This window comes from Oxyura jamaicensis, chromosome 2, assembly GCF_011077185.1.
Source record: "Oxyura jamaicensis isolate SHBP4307 breed ruddy duck chromosome 2, BPBGC_Ojam_1.0, whole genome shotgun sequence".
In the NCBI taxonomy this organism is placed as follows: domain Eukaryota; kingdom Metazoa; phylum Chordata; class Aves; order Anseriformes; family Anatidae; genus Oxyura; species Oxyura jamaicensis.
The window spans coordinates 81,075,965-81,099,349 of record NC_048894.1 but is presented as its reverse complement, the minus strand read 5'-3'; the positions used below and the strand labels follow the sequence as shown (position 1 = coordinate 81,099,349).

At 37.2% G+C, this 23,385-nt stretch overlaps 1 protein-coding gene across 1 annotated transcript in view; it reads right to left on the bottom strand.

Annotated features, from left to right (window-relative positions):
* Positions 1 to 1,194: 1,194 nt before the first annotated feature.
* EXOC2 (exocyst complex component 2) overlaps positions 1,195 to 23,385 on the bottom strand; it is a 130,374-nt gene continuing 108,183 nt past the window's right edge. Inside the window, exons 24-28 of the mRNA XM_035317173.1 lie at positions 13,116 to 13,171; positions 9,864 to 9,986; positions 7,259 to 7,320; positions 5,368 to 5,427; positions 1,195 to 3,165 (exon numbers count right to left, since the gene is read on the bottom strand). Coding sequence (XP_035173064.1) covers positions 3,072 to 3,165; positions 5,368 to 5,427; positions 7,259 to 7,320; positions 9,864 to 9,986; positions 13,116 to 13,171 — 395 coding nt within the window. The 3' untranslated portion in view covers positions 1,195 to 3,071. The remainder of the gene's footprint in view (positions 3,166 to 5,367; positions 5,428 to 7,258; positions 7,321 to 9,863; positions 9,987 to 13,115; positions 13,172 to 23,385) is intronic.

Here is a 23,385-nt window from a genome sequence, read left to right as displayed (position 1 = left end):
ACTTAGCAGGATTGCAGTTCTTTTTAATTTCTCTACACTGCTTTTAAGAAGTTTTAAGAAGGTGTTTAACTTGGACAATGATGCACTACCAGTACATTTCCATAAACATATTTTCCAAACAATATCAGTTTAAAAAAAGAAATGTTTTGTGAGTGAAAAGCAGCAGTATTTCTTCATTTTTTAATGCTACTTATTTTATCTGTTTCATTAAGTTACCATCCAGGTATGGAATTAAATGATTTTTCCTCTATTTTTTCTATCATTTTACTGATGGATTTAAATATTTTTTTTTTCTGCTGCCACCTCCTCCCCTTCCCATCTCATTACATTGGTACTGCATTTGTTTTTTATTACTTCTTTGCTTACATCCTGAACTACTCATGACTACTCAAAATAAATGTTCAAAAATACAATAGCAGGAGAATGCCTCAACATCTCCAGAGGCTGAATATCTCAACGCAATATATTGTGGTTGAATTTTCCCATAAGTCTTTACCTATTTTTAGCAAGACATGTTTTACAACCTTATTACTTCCTAAGTTTTTCTTTTAAATGAGAAATAAAGATTTCCAGGTTTCCATTTCAGCGTCTTTTTTTTTTTTCCAGTATGAATTGTATGAATTGGTATTCGATTTTCTAGAGGTTCAAAGTTCATGCAATAATTCACTTTCTCTTGTAGTGTTTTCAGCACTTACCTTTGCTTTAAATGTCAGAGCCTTTCACTTCTGTTACTTTAATTTCCTTGCTGCCTCCCTTTTCTCTGTGAGCCCTCATTGTGTCTTTTAGTGTGGTCTCCCTATCTTTTTCCACTTCCAATACTATTTTTTTAAACCTTATTGTATCTTTGATTTTTTTTTTGCAAAGCCACACTGACCACTTCTTGTTTTATTTTATTTTTTTTTCAAATGTCTTTAGAGGAACTGTAGCATGCTGTACCTCAGCTATGAAGTCTTGGCAGTCCCAACTCTCCTTCCACACAAATGGACTTCAACGCGTTCTGTTGCTGCATGATCCTCACTGGCTTATTTCATTCCTCCAGCTTGATTAATGGAAACTAGTGCTCTGACTTGACTGTTGGCATTTATTTCGTATCAGGTTGAATTCAAGTATTTGATCCTTATACATTGTTCTTGTTTGGTTATCAATGACCTGTTCTGAAGTGTTACTTCAAAAAAGCAACTAAACACAAACAGATGACTTATTTCAGGTTTTAAAGACAAGCAACAGAAGATAAGAGAACAGTGGTACAGTAAATAAATGCCCGAACCTGTGTTATGTCAGTACAGACAATAAATTTTCAATATTTACAAACATGTCTGATATAAATGTAGAAAATGCAGATGCTGGCAAAATTCATTAGAAAATCACATTTCTTGGAAAGCAAGGAATTCAAGAAAAAATTATGAATATTTTTTTCTTACTACTTTATTATTCTGAAGCTAACTCCTTTACAGACTGAACTAACTGGATGATTATTTCAGTTAGTATCAGAAGCTGAGACTACGACAAGATTGGAATTGACAACATTAAGCAAAACATTGCTCAGATGTTTATCAACTTTCTCTCTTAAGCCAATAATGACATGCACTTGCAGTTTTAAACTTCTATTCAACACACTATTACTATGTACCCACAATACATGTGCATTGAGTTATTTCTTGTAGTATTTCGTAATTACTGGAACAGTACGCTATATTTTTAAAGCACGTTACTAGACTAGCAAAAGCAAAAAGCTGACCAAACAATGTTTGAAAATTTAACGCACAATTTCCAAAAAGTCACACCCCAAATGGCTGCAAGTACAGAAATAATACATCATTACTACATGATTTACTTAATGTGTGGTTTTCAGGTATAAAATCAAACCCATCCCTCACCCACCAAAACAAGACCACTTCATATTAGTTGCTCTCTCTTACAGCTTCCTATAGTTTTTATTAAGTCCCCAGATGAAAGTCACTATCAAATCTGGTCTTGACTGTTCATTGGGAAGGCAGCTCTTGACTTCTGTGTAATGATAATGTCAGCAAAACTGTTCTTGCCTCCTGAACACCTGTTCACTTCTAAACAAATTTAATAACTGGTGGTGAAAAGAGGACTGACTTATAAGAGAGAAGAGTAAGACAGTGATAGTAAGATGGTAAAAATGATGAAAGACGAGAAGAGTGAGAAGGAAGCAACAAAACCAATGGCAAATTGTGCTCCTCCTTAGCCTGGCACATAGTCAGAAGTAGTTACTGTTCTGTTCCTTTATACCAAAGGATATTTAGCTTAAACATACTTTAAAGCATCTACTAATCTCAAACTCAGAGTACTTCTAATTAATTGTTAATTGCCAATGAAAGGAAAGCTTATTTCAATTTTGAAGGGTTTAACACCAATATTCAAATGAAGGGAGAAACTAAAGGGACAGGAAGATCTGTTCAATTAGCAAAGAAATAAGAAAATAAAAGCCTCCCAAAAATCAGATTTAATGAATACTAAAATTGTAGATCATAGGAGAAAAGAGTAATAATTTTAAATGCAAGGAAAGTAGTGTCCTTCAGCACATTGCATATGAGTACTTATTTAGGCATCTGTAGGTAGTAATGTTTATTGCATCATTCTCAATAGTTTACAGAAGCTGAGTCTTCCAGTTACATCAGCATTGCTCTACATCTAGAAAGAAACTGATACAGTGAACAGCATATGTAATACTTAAATTTTAGGCAACAGTTGCTAAAAATATATTTCAACATATTTTTAACAAATGAAACTGAGATTGCAGCACGTAAATAAATATTTTTTCACAAACATATAGCCAAGAAGGGTGTATGTAAACAAAACTGGCTTAGTCCCCTCCACAGAATGAAATACAATAGACAGAAAAGCATTTTGTGAAGATATTTACAACCAGAACTCTCACTCAGCAGGATACCTCATACCATTACTCAAAGAGTTGGATCTCATAATTTCTTCTTCAATGAAATTCCTTTTGATTTCCTCAGTGCTCAGAGGAACTGACGAAGTACAGAAAAATGGGTGACATCTATCGGCATTCATCTATTGTGCGGCCTGCATTGCGTCGACGTCTATGTTTTCATCATCACTGATGAAGAAGCTTGAAAACAGGTCAGCTGCAAGTGCATGCTGCTTTTAAATTTGTTTAGCAGCTCTTCTAATAACCTGTGAAAGGAAAATATTTACAATTTTGGCAGATTCTGAAAAGGGAACAATTACCAGAAGTTTTGGTTATTCTGTCTGTGACTTTGAATACATTGCCTGCATAAATAAAGGGCCTAAAATTAGATCTAGTTTAAATATCTGAATCTTATATATATTTAGAAATATACCAGCTGTGTTGGGATGATCTGTGGTGAGAGGAGGACTTAGCAACAGAGTTCTTATCAAGGTTATAAAATAGGCCTTTATATGCCTTTCCTTCCACATAAACACTATTTTCCTTAGAGAAACATACATGCTAAACACAATGGCAAAAGGACTGGTAGAGAGGGCTGTAAGATACTGCTGTAAGGAAACTTTCAGCCTATGTGCCATAAAACCAGTATCCCTTATCAAGGCTTTTAGTTTGCAGCTGAATTCAGAATGTGAGTTCTCAAACTTGTTTTTGAGAGGTATTCCATAGTATTCTCTTAAAGATTATGGCTAAAAGATCAGAAATAAAATGGCAGTTCCAGGAGAAATATTAATTCACTGGCAAACATATGTTTTTGTCCTTTATAGGTAACAAAGAAAGTATGAGCTCAATTTGTAGCATAGCATTAGTCCATTGGCAAGAGGATACTTGGTGCAATGGATAATATTTATTATAAACCTGACTATGGGTTTAGGACCAAGGATGCCAATGGTTCTATTGTAGGAGATATTTATTGTAGCAGTGGAGATGTGTTACAAAGTTTTACAGTCTTTCCTGTATAATTTATGTTCCTTGTATTCTAGCTTAGAACATGTTCTCCAAACTTTCTGCTCTACTTCAAAAACAAGCTAGATAGGGCAGACATGCACCACTGCAACCTTTTGGCAAGCTGTGATTATTGAACAGCCAGTAACAGAAGAAATTATACTTGAACGTTAAAAAAATACCACGAACTACAACTTGAACCACAAAATCGGTATCTGCTTCCTCAGCAAGCCCTCTGGAAGATGCCTATGGCCACATTCATCATTTAGTATCACAGTAATGACTGAATAAACTGAAACTAACATCTCTAACTTAGTGCATAAATGTGTGTTATTTTAAACAAATATATATGTAGATTATAATGGCCAGTGTGGAATGATGACAATTGTCATATAGAAACTTGAGAAACAGAACAAATTTTATGCTGTCTAAGGCTCAGAACTCTGAGATAGATATAAAAATGATGCAGTTCTTGATTCTCATCTGTCCTACAAAAGCTCACACACTTGTGACCAAGTCAAAAAAACCCCAACCCTACAGGTGTTTTGGAAAGTCTGAGTTGAAAGAGCTATCTCAAAACTGATTTCTATCTTTAATAAAGCAAGAGACCCAAGTAAGGCAAAGGGGTATCTTGAGACTTCTTGTGGCTGGTGAAGAGTAGGTTTGAACAGAGAGAAGGCAGTTTGTATGGGCTGCACAAACAGGGTCTACTTTTGTCTATGGAATATTTTAAATTCTGAATGTTAAGAGCAGGCTGATTTGATGCAGTTCAGTTCCTAAAAGTACCATAATAGCAGCCTCATGTTCAAAACAGCTATATTTATACTAACATACTCATTACAAATCTGTCTGAGTTTTACCATACGAGCTTTTTATTAAGCTACACTTATAAAATAGACTACCAAATAGTAGGTTCAATGAAGCACAGCAGCTTGGTTGTCAAAGTTTGCTATGGTGGGGAAGAAAGAACCCAAAAAGCCCCCTCCTGATATTAAGAGAGAACAACAGAAACTTCTTATTTGTTTTTAAAATTAAACAAGCCAGTTTTGAGAATTGCCCAAATATCAGCTGGCAAAAACTTGGACTTTGTTTCTTGGTCATTTTCTTTACTGCTGCTAAATTCACTAAGACAAGACAATGGACCTCACAGAAACTAAGATTAGCATGGAAGGCTAAAATGGACTGAAATTATAAAATAAATACAAAGCTATTTAGAACTGATAAGGCTAGAATGGGAGAGACATATGCCACAAAGTCTTCAGCTCAGTTTCTCTGTATAACTTAATAGGCCACAAGGAATAAGGATTTATATTATTCTTGACTTTGTCCAAAGAGGCTTCTACTTGATAATTTTAAAAGGTCAAATATAGCAAAGGTTTACCCTCTTCTGGCAAAGCTCTGATACAAGAGTGAAAAGCAATGGCTCCATAGAGCATAAGAAGAACAAGAAGGTGCAGTATACTCACTTTTTGTCAGTTCCACTTGAGAGCTGAGGCAAGGCTTCCAAAGCTTGCTTAAAGCTCGAGCTGTAAGGAAAAGAAAAGTACTCATATTCCCCTGGTACAAGTCTCAACTTTCAGCTTCTCTCTATAATTTTCATAGAAATGTACTATATTTAAGCCATGCTTCTTATTTCAATAAATTAACAAAATGTTAACTTGACACCTGACATTCATGTGCAAATTATACAGAAAGTGGCCACAGGCCCAAGTAGGTCTCTCAACACTCCCGATGCGATGTACAACGTATACCAACAAGAAAAGTTCCATCAGCTGCTGGTTTAAGACTGAGTCTGATATTCTGGACCCTCCAAACATTAGAGGTAGTTTGCCAGGCTGCCTTCTGCCTAGAACTAAGCGAGCATCAGAGTATGAAGTACAGATATAATGTTGATTTTAGCTTTCTGCGGTCAGTTGTTAAGTCACTGCACTCTCCCCTGGAGAAGGGGACCTACAGAGATTTGCATTGCGCTAACACAGAATCATAGAATAACTGAGGTTGAAAGGGACTTCTGGAGGTCTTCTGGTCCAACCCCCCTCTCAAACTAGGGACATCTCTGAGGTTACAGAAGGTTTCTTGGGGCCAAGTTGAGTTTTGAGTATCTCCAAGGATGGGGGTTGTACACCCTTCCAGGCAAGAGATGTGGAACAGACATGCAGGGAATGATGCAACTCCTACACAGATGGGTACAACCTTCTTTCAGCAGAATTAATATTTATATGGTGGCTTGTGGCATCTACTGCTAGTGAAGGGACCAAGAATAAAAAGGCATCTATGAAGCTCCATCTTCCATGGTTCACTCTGTTTTGCTCCTATGCTGCACAGAAACAATAGCACTTCCATTTTATCCAACATAAGCTGGCGTCAAGTAGTTGACATTTAGGTCTTCATCACTATCAGACACACAGTACAAGGAAGCAAGTCTTGAAACTGAATGCAGTGATATCACAGAATACCATCAGCAGTGATGTGAAGACACATCAGTGCCTTAAGCCCTGCTATGTCTCCTACAAAATATTGGTCAGTTAAGAGGACCAAATCACAATCTGTGGGAACGGGTAATACCAATCCTAACAAAAGTGTAGGTAATCGAAAATAATGAATGGACACACCCAGTCCCATATATACTCAACTAGAAATTTCAATCAATAAACTTTACTCAAAACTGCTGACAGCTACCACAGGATTTTTTTGTGTTTTTACGTGTCTTGACTACATTAACCACTGAAGCTGCTAATGTTTTTCTTTCTCCCCTTATATTAGCATATGCATGAGCATGTCCCCCACTGTTTATCTGTGGTCTTTCACCTCCCTAAGAAATGATACATTGCTGAAAGCTTTTCATTCTAATAGACGGGGTGAAGCTGAATTCACTCTCCTCTATGAGGTGTATGGAAAAGGAGTAGGGTAATATACAAGCTTGTGGAGAACCCTAATTCTCCATGTCCCTTTAAGGGGATCCTGCTGGTGTCTGGTTCTGTAGCCTCTTTGAAGTCTCTGGCAGACTCTCTGTGATGTGCTTTATGGGACCTCTGTAAAAAAATGGATGAAACTCAGCGGCAACTGCTTTTGCCTTAGCAACATTTTCCTCAGCAGCTGAAGTAAGAGTCGTTGTCCCTCCACCCCCCACTTTGGTAAGAGTGAAGCATACCTAGTCTGTGTCATCAAATTTATATTAAAAAAAAATCAACTGATAAAGCCATGGTAGTGTCAATTCCCCCCATATATATATCTGTAGTACATTACATACTCTATTTTTATCAATCTCTTGAAAATCCTTAATTTACACCTTGTGTTTTTGCATGTTTACCAAGGACTCCACTACATTGAAACGATAGAAAATACAGCACAACTTACTTGCTCTCAGCTGTTAGATATATGGCCACTGTATCCCTCAATGCACAGATTTCAAGTCTTGCCTAAAGACAGAAATACAAATACTGAAACACCGAGACAATTTCCTTTGATCAGAATACCAGTATCCCAAAGCTTCATCTTTTTTAGAAGCAAATACTAGTGCATGCTGCAGTGGTAAGCAGCCTTGATTCTAAGTTTGTTTCCTGTATTTTTGGTTGCCATGCTGCTATGTCGGTTAGGAGAGTGCTAAAAGGAACAATTTCATATTTTTAATACTTTCATACAAGTCAAACTGTTTGCACGGTCACTATGTAGCAGTCTGAAAACATTGTTTTGTTTCTGAGTAACAGCAATAAAACTTTAATTCTGCTTCATCTTTTCTGTGCTGTTATAGACAGAGAAAGGGACGCTACCTCGATAGGGTATGCTTCTTTTTTATTTATTGTTTTAATAGTGAGCTTGACTTCTCACAGCATGGCTTGTCCAGGGAGGACATGAGAGTACAAAAGCCTGTCAATGCACATCTTATTCTTGGTTTTGCTGTTAAATTTATTTATTTTTTTCCATCAGATGAGGAAGTAGAATGGTTGTGCTCTGCTTCTTGTCTGTCACCTGGTGGGCACAGAAGCTTGGGGATTTTACTCCTGCATGGCACTGTATGTCTAGGTATTGATTTTCACCTAGTTCATTCTCTACCATCATAGTGGAGAATCAACTCAAGGATTGAACCAAGTTCACAAATCTTCCTTTAGTCTTTGAAAAATAATCACTCAGATTTTTCACCTGAAACAAACATTCCGAATGTGATCAATACTTTAGCTATTTCATTTAAATTATAAATTGAACTTCATCCAAATTCAGATTCAGTTCTTATTCATCAAGGCACAATTTAATCCAGCTAGTCATTACAGAAAGTGATCTACATTTAGAACAAATTAATGTGACATTACTTTTCCAAAACAAAACTTTTTATAATATAACATAGACATCTATTTCTGATTCTAATGAAAGCATCTGGCTTTTATGTCTTCTCCTTATCTCTTCCCTAGGTAGGAAGCCAGCAGAGATTTAGGTGTTTTTTTTTTTTTTTTTTTTTTTTTTTTTGTGCCAGAGATCTCTGGCACAAAATATGACATAGCTACCCACCAATTTCATACCCATAAGGAATGCTTTTCTCACCACAGAATGTTTCACCTTTTCTGTATGGTGCTCCAAACTGAACAGTCTGGGAGTTCCTGATGGCCTACATATAAGGTTCTGTAGTTTTCCCTACATTTTAGGAAGCAGCAGTAGAACATCCCAAATTGGAAGGGACACACAAAGATCACTAAATCCAACTCCAGTACCATGGGACAGTGTCACATTCTCAGGCATCACAGCCTAAATAAACATGGTGCAAGGGCAAACACTGTGGAAGTACGGGCCATCTGATGTGGGTATACGGATTTAGGCTTCTCTTAGGAAACAGGTCTCTTTTAAACAGACTGACACAGGCCCAGATCACTCTTATACTGCTGTTTCCTGCCTTGAGTGACAGGATTTTCTGTGTTCAGAGGAACAGAAAAGGACCATGAGTGAGAAATTTGCAGAAGGGAGAGAAAATCCTTCCAGTTATGGGTTTAGGCAGCAAGTTCATAGAGCGGGTCATCTAGTCAAACTAAAATAATTTATAGGTAGCTTTGTTGCTGTTCATTGATTTGGTTTTAAGCTGGCAGCCAATCTTATTTGATTGTGATCTTCCTACATTAATCATCTTTCACATGCAATTACTAATAGCAATTGGAAAATAAAGCTTGCATTTGGATACTTATCCTTCCATGATAATGCAAGAATGTTATCACAGACAATGAAAAACGAGGGTTGGCTCTTCCTGCCTGTTACAGCCATAGCACTCATTATGTCAATATGTTTTTTAACATATGTAGTTTTTCTCCTACAAACTCATTTAAAACTTTTTCAGCAGAAAAAAACAACTACTGGTTCAGTCACAAATGAACAAGGCAGTCTAAGAGTATCTGCTGTATCTGTGTTATGACAGAGTGCTAACAGAGAAATAGCACAACAGGCAAGTGACCAGTTCTGCAAAGACTTACAAGATCCTACCATATCACATTTTCAAGATTTTAAACCTCTAAATATCTTTTTTTTTTTTTTTTTTTTTCTTTTAAAATATATATATATATATATTTTGTGACAGGACAAAGACAGTTTAACAACATTTCAAACAGATATCATTATGATGGTTTAGGCATCCTTATTTAGTGACTGATGTCCCTGCCCATCACAGAGGGGTTGGAACAAGATGATCTTTAAAGCTCCCTTCCTACCCAAACCGTTTTATGATTCTATGATGCTTTTTATCTCATAGGATATGGGTAACCTTTTATGCACTTAGACACAATGAAAACATTAAAATATGATCAACCCAAGAACTAGTACCCCAAAAGGTATTAATCCATAAATCTGAGGAAGAGGTTGTATACTAATCCTTTTTACCTCCTTGTTTTTACTGCTACAGTAAATCCAACAAATACTCAGGTTATACCTCTCTGTTACTCTAAGTTTTATAAACTCAGATGTTTGACAGTACAAATGATTCATCTACCTGTAAAGCTCCATTTCTACTGAAGGATGAAACACATTGCATCAGTCGACTCAGTTCTTCAGAGACTGCTTCTACAATCCTTGACATTACCCGAGGAACTAGGTCTTTGGAAATGGTAAATACCTGATTTTTATAAAATAAGAATCATGAGCACAATACCTATATTGACATAAGTATTTTATAAAGTAACATTTTGGTTAAAAGCATTAAACACTTTGATTGAAAGGGCCATTGTATCTTTAACAATGGACAAAGAAATTCACAGCAGCTGGAACCTGAAGAATCCTTGGTCAAAGCACAGGGCAAGCGTCAAATCACCTCTGCTAACCGCAGTGTTAGCTATCCGACATATGACGCTGACAACTTTCTTGCAATGCCTAAAAGGAAAGTATCTGCTCTCGCCCAATGCATGCAGGTGGTCAGGTGGCTGTACATAAACTGCTGTTTTGTGGATAGCACCTTTTTAATTCAGGATTATGTCAGTGACTGACCTAATTATGCATTCAGCCACATCTTACCCAAGCATTTTGCAATGTCTTTTAGAACCTTTCATATGTGGCAAAGACTCTGCTGCACACTTGCCTCATCACTGTCAAACGGCAAGTGTCTTTATGCTCTCTGTGGAGATGAGCCTTCAGAAGGGTTTGAGACTATGGTGGCATAATTTGTTAGCTCCTGGGCAAAAACATTACATCTTCCTATTTTTTCCACGCATCAAGACTAGTTTTTAAACTGTTTATTTGTACAACTGTTCAAAGTGGTCACATCCTCCATTTGAGGTTCCGAACAGCAACTGCAACATAACACCACCACAAAACTAAACATTAGATCTTTGCCTAAAGGAAAGCATGAAGTGACCAATCTCCCCTAAAGCTCACTTTAAGGAAGTGAGAAATTGTTGGTGAATTAAAAAAAATAAAGTATGGTGTTCTGCACAGAACTGGGGAAAATGCAGACCGAGAGGCTGGATATAGGAGGAAGTGAGACTATAGGTTAGACAGATCAAAACTGTGTCATGACTTAAAGGTGATGATAAAGCTGCACTAAAACTGCATGAGGCTGGGGAAAAAGATGACACAAGGAACTGAAGATAATGTGACTAGAGTGGTGCAAGAAGGAAAATGAACTGGATAGAGTTTTTTAAAAATGCTTCCCCTGATTTCCTCTTTAAAATGACCTAGAGAATTAAGTAGTTGAAATTTTGCTAGAACAAAGTCTGACAAGGAAAAGTAGTAATTAACAGAAGATATTCATACACGTAAGTAAAAATAAATTAAAGGGAACAAAAATGAATGTAGGATTCTTACCCAGATTCTAGCGGTTTAAGCAATGAATTATAAGCAGGGATCCCATACAGGTGACCATTCGAAGAGGCAAATTTGCACCACAGACTAAGTACACTGACCACATAGGTACATGCCAGCTACCAGTTTTTATCATTGACAATTCAAACATGCAGCCTTTGCATGTACTTTGACTGTTTTGACCCACAAAAGCTATGTAACTGACACACTTAGCTTTACAGTAAGAAAAAAAAAAAAGTAATTTGTGCATGGGTCATCTTATTCAGCAGCAAATATTGCTGAGCAATTCAACACAAACATACCAGGAACACACAAAAAATCTTCTACTGAGAAAAGAGTATTTGTGCCCATAACGAACACTCTTGATGTTACTATACAGAATCCAAGAAAAAAAAGTTCTCAGCAATGGTGAATCATCACAAATTTGCAATATGATGCCCTTATTTTGATTTCAGTTAAATTTGAATTCAAAGGTAGTTTTCTTTCCATGCTCATTGTTCAGCTGATTGTTAATTTTTGCTGTTTCAAACTACAGAAACTTGCAGCTTTGCTAACTAAACTTAAATCTGACCCAGCTTAGAGAATTTCAGCAGAAAACAGTGCAAATGGGAGTTTCGTCTTGACACATTTTCATATTTCTGCAATATTTCACATGTAAAAATTCATGACGCAACACACTATTTGGGCCAAAATTAGTATCAGTCTCAATGAAGTCTGAAGCTAGTGCACATTTCTGCAGGAGAATTTTAATGAGTATGCCTTTCATCAGGATTAGCTAAAGAAGTCAAAAATGCCTTTGAATCTTTTAATGCCCAAACTATCATTTTCATTTTTATTAATTTCAACTACACTGAAAAACTGCAACAACAAATGAATGTCATGTTGGTATGTAGTTTTGTTTACTCCCTCGTCTGAAGAATTTGGTAAATAATCAATGCTAGTGTGAAAACTGCTGTAAACGTATATTGAAATCCAAACAATAATATTGCAAGTGATACAATATTTTTTTTGAAGATACTACATTTTAATTTATATGAAGCTTTGTAATTTATGGAGGAGTAAAATAAAAAGGAACCTCAGATAAATCTTATCAGGTTTTAAATAGATGTTACTATGTAGAACAGCTATATTAGTGATATTTTGAAAGGTATTTCTGATAATACAAAGATAAGTAATACTATTACCAGCATATACAGCAGCAGCAATAGTAATCTGATAACACTCTCAGTACTCAGAAGGAAGGAAATTGTAGAGCTAGTTGTAATTTAGAGTATTATAGAAAATTCCTGCATATTACCACAAGAGGCCAAGTAACTGTAGCTCTGCAAGCTGTTAATTTTAATAATACTTAAATTTTAATATAGTCTCTCTGTCATAAGCCATTGCCTGCCCAAGTACTTCAAACGCTATTTGTGCCATATAGAGACTACAAACATTTCTGTGTTTAGCTTTTCATTTTTTATCCTATGTAGAAGAATATGACATATATATTGCCTTTCCACTACAAAAGGTATATTTTAAATATTTGCTTGAAAGTGGAGTACAAGTTTGTTTCTATATGATGTGGAAAATAAAGTTAATCAGAGAAAGTGAGCATCATCATCACCTTGCATCCCCCCCCAATTGTAATGAAGGGGAAGAATTCAGCTTTAGACTTTGGCTTTCTTTTTCATCAGCCAGTGGAAAGAAAAAAGCACTCCAAAACATGTACCAAACTGTTACTGAGGATAAACAGGAACTGTTCATCTCTTTCTGCCTTGTGCCTTTAAAAAAAGTTAGCAGTTTCGTACTTGGTTGGCTAAACCTAACCCAAAGTACCAACATCTATAATGAACACACTTCAACAGAGGTACAATTTTCAGGGGTATGAAAGCCAGAATTTACCAAGCAAAGTACACTGAAATTATTCATCTGAATGTAAGCATCAAACAATCTGAAGTTTCCTCACCTCTGCATGCACAGCAATGATATTCACTAATGCTTCTTTCAAATAGTTTCTGACACCTGAAAGAAAACAAAAAAGGATAATTAATTACTTTCATTCTATTATCTCAACAGAGCCATAATATTCTACAGTTCAATACAGTACTTTTTCTTTTTGTTTCTTTCACTAGCACTTTTGCAATCAGAGGCAGAAAGAGAAAGTTCCATAGCCACACCACCAGACTATTTCCTTTTTCAAATCAAATGGAGAAAGGCACATTTCCTTACAGTAAAAGGTTAAAAAAGCCAGCAGGTTCCTGTTTCAGTATTCTTCTCTGGCAACACAATTTAACCAGCTTTGCAATTTAATAAAAACTTAGCAGCATTAAAAAACAACCTCAGGGTGTCTTGCTGGAATACACTTACCATGGCATAGAACATGCACTACAACTTGCTAAGTTCTAAGGCAACAGAGAACACAAGGGAACGCTTATATATCACAGCCTTCAAGAAAGCCTCGCTACTTTATCAGCTTCTCTAACTGTACGTTATTATTATAGATGGAAACAGCGAGGATTTTTGGTTCTCTGGAAGTGGTTCAGAAGGTATTACTCATGACAATTTATAAGGAGATGTCATGTCTTAGTAAAAATTTCCTCTTGGGGAAGGTGAAGAAGTTAAGCAAGCATTTTATTTACCAAGAAAGTGAAATTGTCAATTTATACTATGCTCTAAACAGGACATTCAGCAGGGTATGTTTTACGGTGAGGGCAGGCTCTTAGTCCCCTGCACTGCTGTGGATCTGGAATAACTTCAGAGACCTGGACTCCAGATCTGGAAGATCTAAGATACGGTAGTGAATAGTGGAGAACACAGCAATGTCTCGCAACTGCCATTTCAGCTGTGGTCAAATTTGCTTTATAAAGTGAACGCTGTTCCCACAATCTACCCCAAGATCTAAAAAGGAGATACTTGCTCTTTCCTAGACAATCCTTATGGACAAAAATTTTATGAGAGTAGGACAAAAGGAAGACAGGATCCCCTTGAATGAGATACAAACACATTTTTTGCCTACGTCTACGCCGTGTGACACGGTGCGGCCTAGCGTTCAGATTGAAGGGTGCTTCCTGAAGCACCCGCAGGTCTCCTAGGGGAAACAAGGGCATTTGGGGGAAAGTGGAGGGAAAGATGCTGAACTCCTTTCCAACACGTAGCCAGGATGTAGCTAAGCTCTGCACCCAAACCCGTGCATAGACTGTCTCTGTTTCAGAAGTTCATGGCGAAGAGGCACGCATCAAAGATGACTTTACCGCTCTCACTAAAAGCAGTTTGGTTTCCGAACGTACAAAATAATAATGATTTTTTTAGAAATAATGTTCTATATTTTCACTTTGGAAGAAATGCAAATTAATGAAAAAGGTAAAGAATAAAACAAGCATTTCAGACATATTCCACAACATCTCTAATGCCTTTTGTTGCTATCTTTATTCTTTTCCTTGAAAAATTTGTCATTCTTTCCATTTAAACTAGACCAACAACAAATCAAACAACATAGTATACTAGTTTGCAAGCATATAATTTCTTGTTATCTTAGTGATTTTTTGCAACAAGGAAGGAAGGGAGGGAGGAATAGAGCAATAGCAGAAATTTTATGAAACTTCTTTTTTTTTCTCTCTCCTCTGTAACCTGCAAAACAAAGTAAGGATGCTACACACCAGAACTCGAACCACACCAAAAGATCACAGGTATGTGTGGAAATGCAACACCCCCTTCCTTTTTCCTCTTCTGCTGCTCTCCTCCTGCTTCACTCTGCCCCAGTTTAAATCCCCCATGGGCTTCATATCACAGAGGACAAAATTTGTATCACCTCCCACAGTCAAATAGAACTTGACAAGGCACCAAACGGTGGTATGCAAATCACATCAGGAGGTACAGGGCAGATTTGGGAGCTGGTTTACAGTTAACCTCAGGGTGCAAAGTGTTGATTTCGGTCTGCAAACCTATGCGGTATTCAGCTCTTGGCTGTCTACTGGCCTCATCTTGTGACAGGAGGATCTTTCATGTGGAAACTGTGCGTTTTTACGTTTGCACAAATGCCACACAACGTTAAGACTTATACGGTCCCTTTCTCTATGGATGCTCGAGCACTGTCCGAGCATGTTCATTAATAAGTCAAAGCTATAAACAGAGAGGGCAGGTGTCTGTCATAAGGAGAGGAGGCCAGCTGGCTGAGCTGGGAAGAAGTGTTATTTGGGAGGCGAGTGAAATGCTGGGATGCATACAGGCTGATCTGGGTGGGTTGTATGAGAGGGTGATGTGGTTTGATGGAAGAATCCTCATCTTCCACCTATCCCACCAGAGCTCCTGAGGTATTGTGCCTCTATGGGTGCTTTTAAACAGTTTGGCTCAACGCAGGAGCTGCTAACTCTGTCTGCTGCTCAGGGCGTCCAAATTAAGCAGCTTTTGACTGTGCTAGTTAAAAAAAAAAAAAAAAAAAAAAAGGTTGCCTATCTGCCTATCACCTCTGTCTGAAGAAACCTTCCACAGCAAAATTCTTAAAAAGACAGCCACTCCGTTAGGGTCTACAACCAGGTAATGTCACTTTGTACAAACATGAAATACTAATGTCAGCAAAATCAGCACCAGGTTTGAAGTTACATTGCCTAAGACAGATGATATAAGTTACCATTTTTTAACTGAAGAATTCAGAATGCATTGACTAAATGGAATTGAGATGGAACCTACTTTAAAAAGGAGATGAGAACAGTGCAGTAATGTATGTTGCTAGCCCATCCAAGCTGCAAGACAAAATTGTTAACTAAAACCTCTGTGAGAGGGTGTAAGCAGCCATATTTTACCTTGCACCCTTGCCCACATGCAAGGGCAAATGGATGAACTGAGAGCTTACAGGAGACTACTTCTTTGCTGCAATTCTAGTAGCTAGCACTACTGAGATGTTCCTGTGGTTCTGTCATGACTGCAGAATCAGAGGACTCAGCACAAGCTCAAATATTTCCTCAGATATTTCTTAGGCTTTGCAATTTAACACCAAAGAAGTCACCACAAACTAGGCTAATATAAGTAGCAAAACTATGCAGTTCAAAGGCAGTCCATGCATATAAAACTATAGTTGACTTAATTACAGCATCTAAGAGCCTTAAAGTCCTTGACTTAGTAAGCTAAACTAACCAAAGGTGGAGAGAGGATGCAACTGCACTCCAAAAATGCAGTGGAGGCAGTCAGGGAGAGAAGGGAGGACTAATTGAGTTGAAGAACAACACCAAAGAAAGGTATAAATGAATTGTCCACCAGTAAATTTAGGCTGGAAATTAAAAGTAACCATGTAACAGGTTTGATCTCACTCTGCTATTAAATATGTGGTGGTGTGAAAACCATTGCTGCCTGGGAGTCAGTTTCCTATCATGAACAGTACATAAAAAGGGTAAAAAGGGTATTTCCCCCCCAGCCCTTCTTTTTTTATGAAGGATTTTAGCTTTTGCATGCGGAGACAAAGCCAAACATATCTGAATGTCAGGACCTGCAGGCATAGTTAATAACTATACTATATTTTGAACAACTACAATTAAAAAATATCCAATTTCTGATTTATATCACTGCACTGTTTGTGGCAGGCTTTGTTGAAGCAAAGTATTACTTTTCTGGAGTATGATTCAGTGGAAATACAAGCAGTGGCATCCAACTGTGAATTTGTTGTGAAATTCATTTCAAAATGAAAAAATTCTGTCTAGAATAGAATTTTTGTGCAGCTTTCTCTACAACTGTTCAGCAGCCCACGCAATTACAGTTTCTGGGACACCATGCTGCCAGTCCTATTATACAGCACTGAAAGCTAATGCAGCATATAACTGTAGGTTGCAACTATTAGGCTAATCAAGTGAAACATAACATTCTTAAGTCTAAAATACCTCTTATTTAGCATATTGAAGCACAAATACAATACCTTTCCATAGCTTCTGACAGAAACGTGTTAAAGAAAGTCTCAACAAGCCCTTGCAATTTCTCTCAAGAAAATGTTATTATTTTGTTACAGCATAAATGCATTCCACTCCCACTCTATTCTTAACACCAAAGAATCTGACTTACTGGAATTCTAGCTTCCACTAACAAAGCCCCACGAACGCTCTAAAGAAAATGGATGGGAAGACTTGAGACATATAAATGAAGGACAGTTTCAGCCATCAACTATCACAATGGCTGACAGAAACTTTAAAATAGCATCTTCCAATTTGGGCCCTCCACTGTACTTTTTACTGGTAAAAAAAAAATATAAATAAATCTAGCAAGATTATCCATTAAATTTAATTTCCAGTCTGTATCACCTATTAACATTTTTACAAATGAAATCTGTCAGAAAGTCTACATCTACGCGCAATTTTAACGATACTATAAAGCTGTAGCAAGGATGACTGTGTGAAGTATGGGAAAAGGAGAACGGAAAAAGATCTGTGGTTCTGAGGATTAGCGGAAACTGATCTCGTAGCCTGACAATGCAGGAGTCATTCAGGAGATGTTCAGGGGGGGTAGTGCTACCAGTTGTCCCACATGTGGTTCTAAGAGCTATGTTTCCCCCAAGTACATAGATGACAGCATTCTACTAGGAAACCTCCGAAGTGACTGAATAAGCATGCAAAAGTTGGAACTGCAATACTGTATGTGTAATTCTAAGACGCAAAGAAGCTATAAAAACTTGCATGCACAAATAGAACAAAACTTACACATGCTACAACTGAACTCAACAGGATGATTTTTTTTCCGAGCCAGAAGCCAATAGAGTTTTTCAAATGATCCCAGTCATTCAAGAGTAAGAAAAGAGGATATGAGTAAACTTTTTTGTTGTTGTTGTTTTAACCTATTCTTCGGAGTAGAAAACACAAGTTCAAAGAATGAGTAGTAGTTCTGCTAGGACAATACAAACACACAGGAAATGTTAACCCCAGCAGCTTGGGTTTGATATATTTTAAACTCGTGAAACTGGGGTCTCATTTGAAATGGACAGAACTGGCAGGCCTGCGAAGCTAATTTTGCTGCTGGTTCTTGCTGAACAATCCTTTCAGCCTGCCTATTGTGTGAAAAGGAGGAGGGCGAGATAAAAGCATACAACTGTTTAGAAAAAGTGGGTGGTGTCAGCAGGTACCTCAATTCACTGGCAATAAGCCGCACAAGTGATGAGGATTAGAGGATACAAGGGATAGAAAGAAAGAAGGGTCTGAGGTCAACTCACAGTCACATAAAATCAGACAGGAGCATTAAAAGCTGCAGCTCTTTGTGAGGGAGCTAGAAAAGCCATTAACTAGACGCTCTACAGTTCAACAGCTGTCACGCAATTCTAGCCTTTTTTTTTTTGAAAAGCAAAGATAAGTTTTCACCAAAGAGGAAAAGAACAGTTCTTTACGCACTGACCAAGTGACCAGCCCTGTTTCACGTGCGAGTTGACCTAACCTCCGAGGGACTGAAACAAAAATGAGCCTTGGGCAGGCACAGAGCCACCAACTGAGGGAGCAACAGGGAGCGTTTTGGCCTCAGCAGGAGGCCCGTACTTGCTTCGGCAAGCAATTGCTGCAGAGGGGAGCAATGCTTCTTAGTGTCTCTGAAAAGCGAGCACTGAATTTGCTGGCCTTGAGGCTTGAGCATGACTTGGTAGAGCTAGGAAAACTGATGCCTGAGAGTCTGAAATTTCAACTTTTAAGCCCATCCAGTTGTATGCAGTGTTTGTACAATTTATTGTTCCATTCAGTGAGTTATGCCAGTAACAGTCAATCAGTCTGAAAACTTTTTATTTTTATTTTTTTTGCCTGATTACTTTTTGATAAAAACTTTCCTCAAAAGTAACAAGAAACAGAATTTGGTGATCTAGAGACACGAATGGTTTTCATACCTAGCTGCACTTGATATTCGATGTTTCGTTAGCTGTGCTGACAGTGAATATAGGAATAACAACACACAAAGGAGGATAAATGGAAAAAAGGAAAAAAAAAAAAGATTTCATCTGCTCTGTTTTAAGGAAGATACCCGCTTTTTAAATACCTTGATATGTATTTTTAATTACATTATATCCTATTGACAGATTTAATTGAATTGATATTGGAAATGTTCATCTCCAAGCTTCGGAAATGTAGTACTTTCCAGCTGTCACGCAGTGTTTTGAACTGTCAGTTAAACTCCTGCAGCTCTTCTCTAAGTTTTTTACTTTGCTATATGAAACTGCTGGAAAAAAAAAAAAAAAAAAAAAAAAAAAAAACCTGCACACATCTTTTGCAAGTCGTTAATCAGTGCTGCGTAGTGCACATTAAAAAAGAAACTCATCAATGGTATCCACAAAGCCATGTAACTTCTTTAAACAGTCTGATTTTAACTGTTAAATTTCCTCTAGATTTTGGCTGCAATGTAGCTGAGGCAACAGCAGTATTTAACAACTGCTTTAACTACAGTTACGCTAGCATCATTTCCAGTGTGGTTAGGACGTGTTTTTTTTTCCCTCCAAGAAACCCGTGTTACAAAAACAGCAATAAGGGCTAGCAGGATACCCTGTAGGATCACAGCCTGTTTGTATTTTGGTGGTTCTTGGAACCCCAGATCACCCTTTGCGACACGCCAAGCAATAACTGTCCTGCCCGGCGGAGCCTTCTTGGGAACTGGATGGTTTGATGGAAGCCTCCTGGCAAACCCAGCTGCCCGATTGCCCAGCACACACCACAGAATTTCACTTTCCAACCCAACCTAACCCATAACTTCCGACTCAAAGCAAGTAACCTCTTCTTAAAAACTAAAAATATAAACAGGTAAGACAGAATGGGTGGGAGGGGGAAGAGGCATTAAAAAGTGAAACGCTGTCTGAGGTCACAGCAGGTCAGCAAAGAGGTTGGTGTCTGCATGCAGAAGTTGCTAGAAGGATTTAAAAAAGTAAATCAGTGCAGACATGCCTTGGTACGCTAACTTTAAGAGAGCAGCAGAACAGCTGTAGGCTTCCCTAACTTACAGATGGCTGCCTGACACCTCGAGCAGAATGAAGCTCTAACCATCAACTATCCCACGAATCAAACAAGAGGCAGCACAGAATAAAAGTGGAAAGAAAAATGAATGACAAAATTTTTTTTTTTTTTTTTTTTTTTTTTAAGTGTGCAGCATTCTGGATAAACCTAATTTATAATATACCTTACACACAAAATATTTCAGAGACAAGCTAGAGATTGTATACTATATATAGCAAAAATAATTTTATTGTTTATTCTGTACAGAATGCATTTGAATCAAGGTATTTTCCCCCCAAACTGTTTAGAAATCTAACATTTACAACCAGAGAAAATTTAATGTGACTGACAGCTTGTTTAATTCAAACATACTATTAACTGAAAGAATTAAAATTCCATTACAGATTAAAACTTTTAAAGGTTCTAGAACAACAAACTCTACTCGCCTCATTAGCAAATGCCCTCACTGGTTTAATATTTCTGGAAAATAATTTTAATAGCTAGCTACTATTTCCAATTACTGTGGTGAATACAATACCTCATTTAGAAAAGTAGTATTTTAATTTCCAAGAAGCCTGTACCTTTCAAGATAGTCTCCTAACTGTGGAATAGAAAGAAACCTAACTTGTTTGCAGACATGAGTCTTTCATGAACTATAGCACTTGTATGTGAGTATGTCATGCTATTTTACTGAAGTGTCCCCACCCACACAGTGTTATCATCTAACCCAACAACCTGCAGATGTTAAAAAGAAAAAAAAAAAAAAAAAAGTAGATACGTGACTTGGAATTTCCCCATGGACAAAACAAAGCAGCTCACCTTTACTCTTTACAACAGCACACAGGTTTCTGCCTTCAAAGACAGTTGATAGGAAATCAGCTTCAAATACTGTCACCTCCAGTGGCCTGTTTTCTAAATTAAAGTAGCTAGACAAGCTTGTTTCTTTCTAATTACTAAAAATTTATCATCACACTTTGTTGTTTTCTCTGGATAAAAAAACATTTCTAGTACACTGCAGGATCTCAACAGTAGGACACTGATGCCTGACAGTAATTCTAAAAATAGAAGACCACCACCAGGTCACAGCCTTTACCGCAACTAAAGCTGCTTCATTTATTATACTCACTCCTCCTTTTGACTCACAAATAAATTAAACAAACAAACAAAAAAACCCTAATAATTAGTTCCATTCAAAAAAACAAATATGGAGTAGAGCAAAGAATGACTTTCACTTGCATGTTATTGCTTCTGCCCTCCCCAAAATAAGAAACAAACAATACCTCTTTGGAAATTATATGGATGTCATTATCACGTTCAATAATTTTTTTTTACTTCACAGTAAGACTTATACAGTCTGATTCATAACGCTACTTTTGCTACCTCCAAACATGATTTTATATCTATTACCAAAAATATATGCATAGTATATTAACTAATAAGCACAATCCCATGTAAAAGAAAAGGGTAAAGTTGGAGGAAAGTCAATATTTTAAAAGCAATCTAGAAGTGAGGTTACAATGACAGTGTTCACAGACTTTTATGGATTCATTTGATAACACCTGAACCAACTAAAATGTCACAGAAGTGCTCCAATGTTAGTAAAGCCGAAAAAACACAGACAGCAACTCCAGAGCCTCATTTGAATTTAACAAAGAATGTAAAACTTTTCTCTAGGCCACTTCCTGCTGTTGCTGGAAACATTCCCTCCTTTAAGCAGAGATGGATTTCAAGGTACTGTACTTGGTGTTGTTTTGAGAGTACATTCAGAAGAAAATGTGAACGTGTAGGCAAACTGGAAACTCTCTGGAGAGATTACCCGCTTACTTAACCACATTTCCTGTTTTTTTAACCCGTTTGTCCTAAGTCAGTCCTTAGACTACTGACAAAAATAGATACAAGCTGCTATAAATAGTTCATTAGCAGGTCTTTCTTGGTAAGACTGAAAATGTTTTGATAAACCTATTGTTCATACTAGCCCCATTCTAATTAAATGGTGAATGGGATTAATGTTTACTTGAAATTCTCCTCTGCATAGGTCACCATCCCTGGAGGTCTTCAAGAAACGTCTAGATTTACAACTTAGTAGCACAGTTCAGTGTTGGACTTTAGTACTAGGTTAAAAATTGGCCGAGATGATCTTAGAGGTCCTTTCCAACCTGAATGATTCTATGCTTATCACAAACATATAACACATTAGGAATTGTAGAAAAAGTGGTAAGAACTAATACTGACCTAAAAATAACTATTGGAAATTGAAATTTAATGAATTAAGAATTACGTGTAATCTATCTAGGAAAATGCTTTTAAAAACACAGTTCTGACACAGGAGAGGACAAAATCTAATTGCTGAGAGTCAGTCTGGCCAAATACTTTGAGAACTGAAGGCCAGAGCACTACATTTTTGAATTACCTGCCTTGCTCTTATTTTCAGCCATGACACTTTGTTGTTGTAACAATGTCACTTGAAAGACTTGACACAGGTAGCCACAAAACTACTTTCCCAAAACATTAAACGTGAAGGCTTTCAAGTCTTACATTACTTGTACTTTTTGAACTATTTTAATTCAAACAACAGAAATTATGTCATAATATTCAAAGAACCTGAAAGTTTCTGTGTTTCAGCTGGCTGGGAGTAGCAAGAGCTCTAAAGACTGCCAATACTGTGATTAATATCTTCATCTATCAGTCTACAAGAAGAGGACGCTGAGAGAATTATACTGAGCCTTTGTGTATAGCCCAAACTAAGACGTTTTTAAAAGAGCTGCAGCTGACATCGTGAACTTTCTGCTACTCCATCAAACCTGGATCTGAAGCACAGCTGAAGAAGCCTGCAGCTGAGCATATTTGCTGCTTTCCAATCCTTACCGCTCACATTCAAATCCACTGCTTCCTGGGAGAGAATACAGTCTGCTTTATTATTAAGAAGGTAAGGAGAAAAGCCTGTTAAGGCCAAAGGCTACAACAGGAAACAGAGTCTAATAGTGCTTCACTTGGGAAGAAGAGATCTTTGCTAGCATCTAATACTTAAAAGATGTGCAGGTAGCTGAAGGCCAATTCGATATGTCCAAATTTTGTTAACAGATTTTGTTAGGAGATGGATTTACCTTCATTTCTTTTACCAGAAACAGTAATATAAAATGTAAAGGGCATTTTACCAATCCAGACCTGAAGGTCATGAGTTAAGGATGCTGCATACTACACTCAGAACTGAACCATAAAGACTTTCAAATTACTTTAATTATTGTAGAACAAACCAAATTTCAACCCATTAATCAGGTAATAAGAGATATAAACAGCAAAAGACCA